Consider the following 14,719-nt stretch of genomic DNA (forward strand, 5'->3'; position numbering starts at 1 on the left):
GAAGATGTTAGTCGAGGGAATGGATTAGTAGGTGGATGGCTGGCTCTTCCAAAAGAATTCTGTAGAGCAAAGGTAGTGTGAATATCCATGGAAGAATTCCTGATTTGAGTGAGGAACTTCAAAAAGGTCAAGAAGAACAATGGCTATTCTTCAGTCCACCTTTTCTAGTACTAAGCATTTCGCTAAGGAATTTGCACGTTTGTTTCACCTGTTTGCTCCAACTGCTTGAGCTTGGCTTAGATTTAGTAACTTGTTCAAAGTTATTAAGTGTGGAGGTTTGTAAGTGACAGAGGTGGGAATTGAATCCAGTTTGCCTGACTCTGTAGACCATGCTCACGGCCACCACACTATAAGATACTGACTGTTGATTTAAAATAGGTGGTCTTTATAATATGAAGGAAATTTTCTTTTGCTCCTGACTTTCTAAGAGTTTTGTTTCTAATAAATAGGAATGCTAACAAACTTTTTGACATCTATAGAGATAAATAGCTTAGCTTATTGGATCTATTGGTGAGCTTAATTTATAATTTGGGAGTTATTTGTAGTGAGGTGGATGGACCTATAGTCTGTCATACAGAGTAAAGTAAGTCAGAAAGAGAAAAACAAATACTGTATGCTAACACATATATATGGAATCTAAAGAAAAAAAAGTGATTATGAAGAACCTAGGAGCAGGACAGGAATAAAGACACAGATGTAAAGAATGGACTTGAGGACACGGGCAGGGGGAAGGGTAAGCTGAGACGAAGTGAGAGAGCGGCATGGACATATATACACTACCAAATGTAAAACAGATAGCTAGTGGGAAGCAGCCACATAGCACAGGGAGATCAGCTCGGTGCTTTGTGTCCACCTAGAGGGGTGGGATAGGGAGGGTGGGAGGGAGACGCAAGAGGGAGGAGATATGGGGATATATGTATATGTATAGCTGATTCATTTTGTTATACAGCAGAAACTAACACACCACTGTAAAGCAATTATACTTCAATAAAGATGTTAAAATATATATATATATCTATAAAATTTGAAACAATCCTTGCATTACTCTTATCCTCATGTTTTATTTGATATATAAGCCTAACAATGGAGAGAACTCATTTTTCTAGAACCGTGTTTAGGATTTTTGTATCTATATTAATAGGTGAGATCTACCCATAGTTTTCCTTTGTATTATCTATGTTGGGATTTGGTGAGATGGTTCTGAGACAAATTATTTGGGAATTGTTCCATGTTTAAGGGTTCCTTAGAACAAATTATATATGGGAATTATCTTTTCCTTAGAAGTTTAATATAACTTACCAGGTAGAGCATCTTCTAGGAGTTTTTTGGTGGAGAACTAATTATTTGTATTATATTCAATTTTATCCATGGCTTATTGCCTATTCAGATTTTATTTTTCTTCTCCTTGAGATAATTTTAGTAATTTATATTTTTCTGGAAATAACCATTTCAAACATTCAACTATATTAACATAGTGCTGTACATAGAATTATCGTATTAAACAAGTGTTTCGTATCTGTATTTGTATCATGTTTGTCATTTTAAATTTTTTGTATTTGTGCTTCTTTTCTTTTTTTATTCCTTTTCTTTATTGATTAGAATTCTTGATTAGGATTACAGATCAATTTTCTTCTTCTGTTTAGGTTCGAGATGATCAAACCTTACTTGGAAAAGCCTGTGGCACTGAAACCCTCTCTCACATTAAATCCATTACTAATAGTATCTGGATCAGGCTTAAAATAGACGCTTCTGTTGTAAGAGCTAGTTTCAGTGCTGTTTATCAAGTCGGTAAGAAAACTTATGCCTTAATTTTTAAATGTCTCATTTGCCTGATTATAACATTTTCATTTCTTGAAATAATTGAGTAATTTTATGTCCTCCAGTGGTAAGGGGAAAATTCTAAGAGTAGTGTTACATTCCATTATGTCCTTATGCAGAGTGAAACTTTGCAGTAAAATTGAGGGCAACAATCATTTATCTCTGGACAAACACTACTATCATTTTCATACTTACAGCTTGTGGAGGTGACTTAACTGGAGAAGGGGTCATTCGCTCGCCCTTTTATCCTAATGTATATCCAGGAGAAAGGATCTGCAGGTGGACCATCCACCAACCCCAAAGCCAAGTGGTTCTTCTCAACTTCACTGCCTTTGACATGGGAAGTTCTGCTCACTGTGACACAGATTATATTGAGGTGAGAGTAAAACACTTTTGAATATTTGCACTTGATTGGATATTATTAAAAATATTATGTCATGTTTTCCTCAAATCGATTACATGAAACAAAACTAGTTTATAGGTGCAAAATCCTCAACAAAATTCTAGCTAACTGAATCCAGCAGCATATAAAGAGGATTATGTACCATGACCAAATGGGATTTATCCCCGGAATGCAAGGTTGGTATCTGTCCAAAAATCAGTCAGTGTAAAATAAAATAAAGGGAAAAAAAAAACCCCACATAATTACCTCAATAGATGCAAGAAAAAAAAAGAAAAGCATTTGACAAAGTTCAATACCTTTTCATGATAAAAACACTCAACAAACCAAGAATAGAAGGGAACTTCCTTAATCTGATAAAGGATATCTGTAAAAAAAACCCCACAGCTAACATCATATTTAGTGATGAAACACTAAATACTTTGCCTCTATGGTCAGTAAAAAGACAAAGATGTCTGTTCTCACCACTTGTATTCAACATTATACTGGAGTGGAGCGGTGGGGTGGCTTCTGGGTCTCCCGGCCCTTCCAGGACTCGGCTCTGGGCTGACAGTGCCCCGCGGCCACATTAGGGTTTCCCTCTCCGCCATTTAGGGAGGGCCACCGGTGCCCTCAACTGCCTCACCTGGACACGAAGGCTGACCTTCTTGTCTTGACCACGAAACCAGGAATAACCAGGTGACATGAGTTAGTCCCTCCTTTCAGAGGAGTGACCTGCCGTTGCTAGAAACCGCAGGACGGTTCCTACACTGATGTGGACCCAACCCCAGGAGACACTAAGTGAAAGAAAGCAGAGAGTGGAAAAACGTGTGAAGATGTGCATTGTTGGCAGGTTTTGGGAGGATAAAAATATGGAGCAATGGAACAGAATAGAAAATCCAGAAATAAATTCATACCTTTATGACCAATTGATTTTTGAAAAGGGTGCCAAGACAATTCAATGGGAAAAAGTAGTTTTTTCAAGTGGTGCTGAATATGCACATACAAAATCATGGAAGTGGACTCCTTCCTTATACCATACACAAAAATTAACTCAAAATGGACCATAGACCTAAATTTCATAGCTAAAACTATGAAACGCTTGAAGAAAACATAGGAGTAAATATCTGTGACCTTGGGTTAGGCAAAGCCTTCTTAGATCTGACACAAAAAGATGCAACAAAAGAAAAATTGGACTTCATCGAAATTAAAAACAAATAATCTAATTTTTTAAATGGGCAAAGAATATGAATATATATTTCTTTAAAGAAGATATACAAATAGTCAGTAAACACATGAAAAAGATGCTCAACATCACTAATCATCAGGGAAATACAAATCAAACCACAATGAGATACTGCTTCACACCTGCTAGGATACTGTAATCAAGAAGTCAGATAATAACAAGTGTTGAAATTGGAGTCCTTTTACACTTACACGCTGCTGGTGAGCATTTAAATGGTACAGCTGCTTTGGAAAACAATTGGCAGTTCCTCAAAAAGTTAAACGTAGAGTTATCATTTGATCCAGCAATTCCACTTCTAGGTATACACCGAAGGGAAACAAAAATATACATCCACACAAAAATTTGTACATGAATGACTACAGTCGTTATTCATAGTAGCCAAAATGTAAAAACAACCTAAACATCCATCAATTGATGTGTATTAATAAAATGTGATATATCCATACAGTGAACTATTATATGGCATTAAAAAGAAATGATGTAATGACACATGATACAAAATGGATGAACTTTGAAAACATTATGCTAAGTGAAAGTAGCTAGTTACAAAAGACCACATATTGTATGATTTCATTTATTTGAAATGTCCAGAAGAGGCAATCTTATGGAAACAGAAAATAAATTATGGCATCCTGGGGCTGGGGTTTGAGGGGGATGGGGAGCGGCTGCTAAGGGGGATAGAGTTTCTTTCCAGGAGACTAAAATATTCTAAAATTGATTTTTACTATACTAATAAACATTTTAGAAAAAAATATTTTTGAAGCAGTTTTCCAAAATAAATATCTAACAAAATAAATTTGAACGTATCTTTTTTACTTAGATTGGTAGCAGTTCCATTTTGGGTTCTCCTGAAAATAAAAAATATTGTGGCACAGACGTACCTTCGTTTATAACATCTGTGTACAATTCTCTTCATGTCATATTCGTGAAAAGTTCTTCTGCTGAAAATCATGGTTTCATGGCTAAATTTAGTACTGCGGCTTTGGGTAAGAGATTGATTCCCCTACTTTGCCTCTTGTGCTTGTATCAGAATAAGTGAACAATGGAAATAAATTATTATAGAAATTTAATCTACACTACAGATGTGTAGTCATCTACACTGTAAAAATTTTAAAGTACACTCAAAGGCAAAGAAAATATATATATTTCCTAATCAGCACATGTCAGTAATTAACTGATGTCTATTAATAAGAGAAAAACTAGGTTATCTTCAGTGACATGGAAGGAACTTTTTTCTTTTTGACCTTTTAAGAGGTTATGATCAGATTATTTTATTTGAAATTATTTATTTGTTGGTTACTTGTTCTGATAATTATTATTACTTTTATTTCAACAGCATGTGGAAAAGTTCTTACAGAGTCAACAGGAAGCATTCAAAGTCCTGGCCATCCAAATATCTACCCCCATGGTGTCAACTGTACCTGGCACATAATAGTCCAACCTGGTCACCTGATTCATCTGAGATTCAAGGAATTTCATCTGGAGTTTCATTACAATTGCACAAAGGACTATCTAGAAGTTTATGACACTGGTTCTCAGACATCCCTTGGGAGGTGAGATTATTTTGTTTTTTGATTTTTAACACAAAAACTTCCTGCTTTCTTGCACTCCTGCTTCAGTGATGGATTTAAAGTCCATCATGTTGTGTTATAAAAACCAGGTGAGATCAACACACTTCTCAGTGACCATTTCTACATCACTACTCACTACTCTGTAGCCTTGGCCATTAGTAACTACCTTTTGGCATGTGGATATACCCATGAAGCCATCACCAAAATCAAGGTAATGCACATATCCATTACCCTCACACCTTCTTCCTGCCCATTACAATTCCTCACTTTGCTCCTCATCCCCAGCCCCAGGAAACCACAAAACTGCTTTCTATCACTGTAAATTAGTTTGCATATTCTGGAATTATATAAAAGTGGCATCATTCTGTATGTACTCATTTTTCATCTGAGTTTTCTCAGTCAGGCTAATATTTTGTTGAGCTCCTTGGACCTGAGGGTTTACAGTTTTATGAAATATGAAACATTTTGGACCATTAGTTCTTGAAATGCTTTTTCTGTCTCCCCTCCTCTTGGGATTCTGATTACATGTATCTTAGGCCATTTGATGTTGTCCCAGAACTCACTGATACTCTCTTCATTTGATTTTGTGTCTTTGTTCTCTGTGCATTTCATTTTGGAAAGTTTCTATTGCTCTGTATTCGAGTGCACTAATCTTCTTTTCTACAGTGTCTATCTGCTATTAATCCTACCAAATGCATCTTTTCATCTCAGACATCGTAGTTTTCACTTCTGGAAATTCATCTGGGGCCATCTTTTATGTCTTCCACATCTCTACTTTACACATTAATTTTTTGCCTCTAGCTTCTTAAATTGGTGGGATACAGTTATAACTGTTTTTATGTCTTTGTCTGCTAATTCAGTCCTCCGTGTCATTTCTTGCTATCTTTAGATTTTGATCAATTTTTCTTCTCATTATGGGTCATACTTTCCTCCTTCTTTTCATGCTTGGTAATATTTGATAGGACGACACACATTTTCAGATTTGTGTTTGTGCACTGGACACTACTGTATTCTTGGGCTTTGTTTTGGGATGCAGATAAGTTATTTTGAAACAGTTTGATCATTTCCAGTTTTGCTGTTAAACTCACTTGTCTCCTGTCTCTGAAGAGTCATTGTCCTTCACTGCTTGATAGCCAGTGTCTTCAGAGCCATTGTTCTATCTATTTTTGTCCAGATTTTCAGTTGTTTCAGATACAAGATTATGTAAATCTAGCCCCTGTTATTACGTCTTTGTTGGAAATAGATATCTCCTGATTCCTTTTTTCCCCTTTTTGTATTTCATTTTCTTTTTCCTCATCCATTTTTTAAACATTTTTCTTTATCCATTATTTCCTTATACTTATTTTTTTCCCCCAGTTTTATTCTCCCTCTTCATTTTTTGATCTTTCTTGTCTTAATCTTTAAGTTTTTAAAATTCCTTCTTTTTTTCTTTTTCTTTCTTATGGTACTTGACTTGTAATCACTGAAAAATACATAATTTTTGCTGAATGACATAAACTACAATGATCTAGTCCAAATTTGGCAGACATGGGCATATAGAGAGACATTTAGAATATTAATTAGTTCATCTACCTTTGTTTTGATCAAGATATTAAGTCATTTTAACACTGAAATGGTTTTATACACCTTTTCTTTTCCTTTTTCTTTTACAGAAATTAACTCATCCATTTCCCATATTTAATACTTTGTCTTATTTTGGTTTCTATTTTTTCCCCCTGTCATTCCATTAAGTTACTGTTACCAAGTGTTCTCTGAATTGAGATTTCTATTTTCTAGCCACTCCTTCTTATAAATGTTTCTCTAGATAAAAGCTCACGACATAATGTCTTTTATTACAGTTCTACTTTTAGCTTTACTACAAGAGTTTTTCTGAGTAAAATTGTTTTCTTCAACAAAAACTTGACATGGTTTAGTAATCAAACTCTTACCTCTGCATAGGCCAGCTGGATAAAGACAATAGATTCCACCTGTATAAGGCTTACTGTTCCAGGCACTGTTCTAAGTTCTTTATATACAGTGTATTAACTCATACAATTCTCAAAACAACTCTGAAGTAGGTGGTGTCATCACCCCCATTTTACAGATGGGAAAACTGAGGCATAGATGTTGAGTCCTCTGCCCAAAGTCATAAAGCCTCTAAGAGATAGAGCTGACTCTAGAGTCTGTGCTCTCTGAGTTTATAATACATGGTTTTCCTTTGTTGCGTAAGTGTGTTGATTACATTTCTATGAATAAGTTCAGTAACGTGCGGTATGGTGACTCCTATAGCTCGTAATTTCTAATTTCATTGAACTTCTGTTACAAGTCACACAGCTAAGCACATACATAAAACCATCTAAAGGAAGTAGTCATGAATTGGATGATCTTTAGCAACTTTGTAAATGGTTTGTGCTTGAAATATACTTGTTTTTTAAGGTTAATAGGGGATATTATTGTTGTTATTTTTTTATATGTCCTAATTTGGGGTACATCATTTCAAGCATACTGAAAGTTTTTAAACCTGTGTTCTTTCTTGGTTTCAAATAGATATTGTGGAAAATCCATCCCACCCTCTCTTACCAGTAGTGACAACTCATTAATGCTTACATTTGTGGCTGACTCTGACCTTGCTTATGAAGGCTTTTTAATAAACTATGAAGCAATTGATGCATCAGCAGGTAATAAAATAGCATTGTATGCTTGGTTTCACTTACTCCATTAAAGAATAGTACTGTGAGAATACTTCATGCCAAAATCTGTGACATAATGAAAGATGCTTTTAGAATACAGTGTAGTGACTTAAGTGCCTTCCATATTAAATATAGAGTAATGAAAAGGTAAGAGTATTTTATCAATGTTAAATTTTCTAATTTTGGTAATTGTACTCTGGTTTTGTAAGAGAATATTTATGTTCTTAGGAATAATAAAGCAATGGGAGCAAAGTATATACGTATGTAGTAAATCTGAGTAAAAGGAATTTGAGAGCTTTTTCTTACAACTTTCCTGTGAGTTTAAAATTCTGTCAAAATTAAATGTTACAAAAGAGACCAAACACTTATTTAAAGAAATTAGAGAAGGGGAGGGTGGGACGAATTGGAAGATTAGGTTTGACATAAATACACTACCGCGTGTAAAATAGATAGCTGGTGGGAACGTGCTGTAGAGCACAGGGAGCTCAGCTTGGTGCTCTGTGATGACCTAGATGGGGGAAGCGGGGGAGGGAGGTCCAGGAGGGAGGGGATATATGTATACATACAGCTGATTCACTTCATTGTACAGCAGAAACTAACACAACATTGTAAAGCAATTTTATTTTACTCCAATAAAAAAAAGAAAGAAATTAGAAAAAGGACAACAGAATAAGAAACTACTACATGTAATTCTACGGCAGAAAATGAAAGATTTTTGGTCAAAATATGCATTTCTAAATTTGACTTAATGAAATTGAATCTTTTCAGCTTTTTTCCTTTTAGTGTATTTTTCCTATTACTTAATTCTCATCATTACTCTGCTCTTTGCAAATGCAGTGTGAGAAACAAACACCCTTTGCCAGCAGGGTCTTTGAGGTCATACATAAACCAGAGATGCTCCCAGCCCCAGAACCTATGGGATTTAGGAGGGTGTCATGTTTTCTTAGGCTCATGTTCCTACCTGGGATGTGTACCTTTTTAGGGAGTCTGGGTTTTCCTTTTGCATAATATTTAGAAAGATAGTTCATGGACCAAAATACTATGCAGTGTAGACATACAGGGGGTGGGGGTGTGTGGCTGAGCTTCCTAAGCATTTCACACCTTTGATTGTCCCAGAAACATGTAATTCTCGGATGCTTAAGAAAGTACTGAGAAGCGTTTCCCTGTACCAGATGTGCTCCCTCTGACACCGTCCTGCATCCAGAACTCCCCAGCCTCTCATCTTTTAAAGCCCACGCTCCCTTAAAAAAAAAAAAAAAAGGTAAATTAATCTTCCCCTTGGAGTTTCCACCAATTTCTCACTTATTTCCTCTCAGAGCAGCTGGCCACTATTGTTCATTTCAGGCTGTTCTCTGTAATAGTTCAAGCTCTGTTTTGGAAGCATGGCTTTAGATTTCTCCAGGATCCTGAGTGTGAGAAAATCATACACTTTTCTCTCCTGTGGGCTCCACTCTCGAGATAGTTCATTATCTAGCTCCAGCACCTGGGAAATTGAATCCCCAGCAGTTACAGTTGGTTATGTTATGTGATTGACATGTTTACTGGACTTCGTTCAGATTTTTCACATCCAATGACCAAAACCGGCTTCTCAAGGTATTCTAGTTGCACACAATTTTCCATACTTTTGTGGTTTTATATGCCTCATACATTTGGCCCAAACCACAGCTGAATATTAGGTTAGGATTTGGAGCAAGTCACTTGAACTCTCTGGGCCATAGTTTTCTCATCTGTAAAATTAAGGGATTGGATCTGATGATCTTTGGGGTGTCTTCTGCCTTTAATCAACTATGAACACAAGTTTAATTTGCCGCATGAATAAACTAGCTGTAAATCAGATAACAAACGATACAGGTGGGAACCCCTAAAATATTATGGAAATCTTTGTAACAATATGCAGTGTCTCTGCAGTGAAACCACGCTGGCTTGTAAAGCAATATCTAGTGCAATAGGAGTAATCTGGCAGGGAGGATGATAAATTTTAATTCAGGAAGATAAGATACAGGTAAAATAAAAGTAAGTTGTAAGAAAGGAAAGAAGCAAGCTGGACAGAAAAGAAAACTGACAAAAGAAAAGACAGGTGATGGAAGAGAAGGGCACCCTGAGGTGGCAAACCCTGAAGACGCTCCAGTCCGCCTCCCTGTGAGGTCATCGCTACTTTGGCTGTGTTTGGTCCAGACAGGGCTGAAATCACAGGCAAGGAAGTGTTTGCTTTCCACCCCTTGGCTGAGCCTGGCTGGTCTCTGTGCGCCTGCCTTTTGCTGGATGATTTCATCCGTCTGACTACCACAGTCAAATATTCTAAACAGCAATCTAATCTACTGGATCCAGGAGACCGTAGGGCCCCCTCATCTTATCATTTAGGAGCCTGTCTCAGTTTCCCATAGATGAGGACATGAGGGATGGGCTCCCATGAATTGCTGAGGGCACCCCTGAAGGACTGCTCAGGGGAGGATGGCTCAGGAGACTGATGTGCTGGTTGGGCTGGTGACAGCCAGGCAGGCAGCCCGGGTCTGAGTTAGCTGCCCACCTGGCAAGAGGGAGGTGGTGGGATGCTTTCTGTTCAGTTGTCATCTTATTTTTGACATTTTCTGCAGTGTTAGGGAAAAGTGTCAATGGACGCTCAATCACTGGCCCTCATCCTATCTTACTGCTTTAGCAAAAGTTACCTTGAGTCACTAATGACAGTACTGGGTTGTTGGCTTTTAGTCCATTGGCGCGACAGGTGTGAGCTTCTCTGCTCTTTCCTGCCTTCATCTGGTAAAGGTTAAATTTCCTGACTTGAATCCAGTTACTTTTCCATCTGTAGTTGTACTATGGGGCTGTGATGTCAGCCCCTAAATATGTGTGTGGGAGGAAAGAGATTGACTTCTGCTCCTTGCTTTGACTCCCTCCCCCATCAGCGTTTCTGCCTTCATCCAGATGTGCCTGGGGCAATAGAGACAAAGACCTAACTAGAAAATGCTGGCGGCTAGAAACCCCTAAGAATTTCTTAGTAACTGATTTATGAACCCGGGGTTTAAATGTTTGCTAATTTAACGTACAAAATATTTGAATTCAGAGACAATATACTTGATTAGTTAACTTTAATTTAAACTGTAATTTTATTTTCTATCAACATCTACTGCATATACGTCAATATAATCCTACCAAGAGGGGACTTTAAAAGGATAAGAAAGAATAGAGAAATGTACCTGACACACTTTCTACTTTAACATTAGAAGAAAACCTGTATAACATCTAGTCTAGTGTTTTTCAAACATTGAAGCATTCATGACTCCTCAGTGGGTCATGATATTATCTTATCAGATTGCTACGTACATTTGCGAAAAGTATGGAATAGAATAGAAAAGAATAGACCAGAAAATATCAGAGCTTATCATGAAGGGTTTGGTGTTACTTCATGAAACCTCTTTGCATTATCTGTGTATGTGCATGATTGATGTAAATGTATTTTTATGGTGTGCCAGAAAATTCAAAACACTAATCTAGTCTGATTACCTTATCTAGTCCAATTTACCGTATTTTTCAAATGAGGAAAATTGAAGTCCAGAATTGAACTTATCCTCCCAAGAATACACAGCTAAGTTGGTTTAGAAGCCACACACAAACAATCCAGTTCACACATGGAATTCATTTGTTTTACCAAATCTAGACAAGTTCTTAGAAAAGCTTTCGATGCCCTGCACATGGGGCTGGCTGGTAACATTCCATTCAGAGCTACAGTAGAACGGCAGTGGGCTTTTCCTATTTTTTGCTAGGGGAAGAGCTTTACAGTTGTTTGGGGAAACGTCCAGGAAGTATCAGAACCACATCAACATCAGGTTAAAAGTGGGCCCATGGGCCTCCCTGGTGGCGCAGTGGTTGAGAGTCCGCCTGCCGATGCAGGGGATACGGGTTCGTGCCCCGGTCTGGGAGGATCCCATATGCCGCGGAGTGGCTGGGCCCGTGAGCCATGGCCGCTGGGCCTGCGCATCCGGAGCCTGTGCTCCGCAACGGGAGAGGCCACAGCAGTGAGAGGCCCGCATACCGCAAAAAGAAAAAAAAAAAAAAAAAAAAAAAAAAAAAAGTGGGCCCTAGTGGGCTTTTCGCATCCTCCTCATTCCCCGTTCAGAGTTCCCACCTACCCGGCAGTGGGTGTTTAGTGATGTTTTTCATCCATCACCCTGGACCTGAGCCCAGAAGAGGCATCTAAGAGTGAGAAGTCAAGAAATGATTACCAGAAGGGAGAACATGGGTTTCTATAGAAGAAATGCATAGAGAGAGTCTGTTTCTATTTTAAAATTTCAATCCGGCAGAGCAGTGTTCTCAAACTCTAGTGTTCATTGGATGCTGGAGGTGGGGTTTTCTTGTTACAGATTCAGGTATCAGAACCCCACCCAGGTATTCTGATTCACATAGGTCTAGGTTAGGTTTTCACCAAGCAATTCAAGTGGTTCTAATGAAACTTTGCATTTCATCAGAGACTCTGAAAGTCAAGTCCTAGCATATAAATTGCTGTAGAATTACAACTGAGGTGTAATGGTGGATTGGGCTGTAACTGCTCATGGGGGAAAGTACTTTCTATTATTTGGTGAAAGAAAGGCTGAAGGTGAAGTCAGAGCCTTGGTTCTAGTCCCAGCCTTGCTGCTAACTTGAAAAGCTTTGGGCAAGTCACAAGCCTCTCTGATTTTTTCTATCCAACTTGAATTCTGTATTTTCTGCTCTGAGATATTCAGATATTTTTAAGGTTTTTTAAGTATGTCTATTGATCTCTTAAAGATTTACTTTCTCATTGGTCAGTAGTTTCTCGTATTTTTGTAGATATGGGTTTCCCAGCACTTCTCAGCTTAGTAGATTTATCTTATTTAATTTATCGTATTTCTCAGTTCTTAGAATAAAATTGCTAAACAAAACATTGTGATATTCTTAGTTTTCTACTCACCTTCATTTCTAAATTGACATTTCATGCTTAGAGAAACCAGGGATTAATAAAGACCACAGGATTTGGAAAGGAAGGACTTAGGGTTGAATTTTATCTTTGTCGTGTCTGAACTAAGTGATTTTCAGAGCTTAACCTCCAGGAATCTCATATCCTTCACCTGTACCTTCATCTCTAAGAAGTGGAGGTTATAATGCCTGGCTGTTTCACATAGTTGGGGAAGATAAAAGGAGACATTTTCTGTGAAAATTATGTAATAGGTGTAAACCGCCATGATTGCGCCAGATTTAAAATAGAATTACTGATATCCAAATACAGTTTTACAATAGCTGCTTTAGTGATTTAGCTTATATTCATGTTCATTAAAATTGGTCATCTATATGGGAAAAGAAAAAGCCATGACTGTGACCACCTAGCAGAAAATTGTAGGCAAATGTTAAATTTGGGTTTGGGAGGCTTCTTCTTTCCTCGTGAAGAAATTGAACCTGTAATTCTATATTCTCTCAAGTCTTCACTTTGAAGGTTGTTAAACCAAATATGCCAATAAAAGCAGATGGCGGTTCCGGGGTTAATTAGAAAATCTGAGGTCATAGGTATTCACGTAAACACAAGAAGTTTCATAAATGATTTCAGAAAGCACCACCTATAGGTGGATCCCTAGTGTGATTGGCTAATCACAAAAGTTATCTCAGAAGCCAAAGCATGGAGGTGGTGGAGCAGCTACCCATAATCTAGGGTCTCCCTAGAAGATACATTCTTCTATCTACAGGGTCAGTTTATCCTACTCCCGTCACCCAAATCGTATGGGGCAATACCATCATTGCTTTTTGAGTTGGAGGATTATCTGTGTTTTGAATTTTCCCTTGGATAATGAGCTGAATGCTATGTTACTAACACGTATTTAAAGGTGCTTAGTAGAGGCAGACACACCTTGTGATTTTTATAAAACTACGGTTTTGTAGTGGTCCACAGCAGATGTTTGTGTACTTCCTCTTTCCTTTTTTTTTCTTTTGAAGTTGGTCAGAAAGAAAGATGTGAGAGGCCTACTAATAGCTGTCTTTGATCTTCAGAGATGTGTTTTTCCACTGCTAGTTCAGTTGAATTTAGTGGATGGAAGAAATCTACTTTTCTTCTTCATCTCTTTGTAAATGTTGTTAGACCATAATAAAAGGCAAACTGCCATTGGATATGAGTTTTCCTTTGGCTACATAAGATATAAACAAAAGGCATTTTTCGTGTTTATATCTTGTGTTGATGTAAGAAGCATCATGGCAACACATGAATATCCTTTTATGGGAATATATTCAACTTTAGTTATTTATGGTTTATTGCAAAGCATAAGAGGAAGCCAAAGTCTAGTGTATTCTCAGTATACTGCCTCTAAGCATAAGCCTACTGATATTTCTCAGTATCAATATTATTATCTAAACAGCAATTTACACTGTCAAGGGAAGAACACGCGAACATTGTACAGATTTCAGTGTTGGATAAGAGGACTTACTAACTTTTCAAGAAACAAGTACGTTAAGTTTAGAGAACCATTGTTTTTCTCTCTGTAATACAAATTAGATATGTGAATCTCATAAAACTACAGTCAAATTTTAACATTAAATATTCTATCATTTAATATTTGTAGCAGGTGTACCCGCTCCAGCCTAGCAGGAGCTACTCTCTGGCATGACTTTTTTTTTTTTTTTTTTTTTTTTAAGTTTATTTATTCATTTTTTTAATTAGTTTCTGCTTTATAACAAAGTGAATCAGTCATACATATACATCTGTTCCCACATCCCTTCCCTCATGCATCTCCCTCCCTCCCACCCTCCCCATCCCACCCCTCCAGGCGGTCACAAAGCACCGAGCTGATCTCCCTGTGCTCTGCGGCTGCTTCCCACTATCTATCTACCTGACGTTTGGTAGTGTATATATGTCCATGCCTCTCTTTCGCCTTGTCACAGCCCACCCTTCCCCCTCCCCATATCCTCAAGTCCATTCTCAAGTAGGTCTGCGTCTTCATTCCCGTTTTGTCTGGCATGACTTTTGAAGTCTCACCTCATGCTTACCCAGTCCAGGCTCTGGCAGGAATTCATAGGGAACTTGCCGCAGATGCCTGGTTCCTCT

The 14,719-nt window shown here is 37.7% G+C and overlaps 1 protein-coding gene across 1 annotated transcript in view; it reads left to right on the forward strand.

Annotated features, from left to right (window-relative positions):
- CUBN (cubilin) overlaps positions 1-14,719 on the forward strand; it is a 276,297-nt gene that overhangs the window by 45,745 nt on the left and 215,833 nt on the right. The window contains exons 18-22 of the mRNA XM_081230089.1: positions 1,644-1,788; positions 2,016-2,194; positions 4,264-4,429; positions 4,780-4,996; positions 7,541-7,671. Coding sequence (XP_081086215.1) covers positions 1,644-1,788; positions 2,016-2,194; positions 4,264-4,429; positions 4,780-4,996; positions 7,541-7,671 — 838 coding nt within the window. The remainder of the gene's footprint in view (positions 1-1,643; positions 1,789-2,015; positions 2,195-4,263; positions 4,430-4,779; positions 4,997-7,540; positions 7,672-14,719) is intronic.

The sequence above is a fragment of the Mesoplodon bidens genome (genome assembly GCF_964165515.1).
Source record: "Mesoplodon bidens genome assembly, chromosome: 3".
NCBI lineage: Eukaryota > Metazoa > Chordata > Mammalia > Artiodactyla > Ziphiidae > Mesoplodon > Mesoplodon bidens.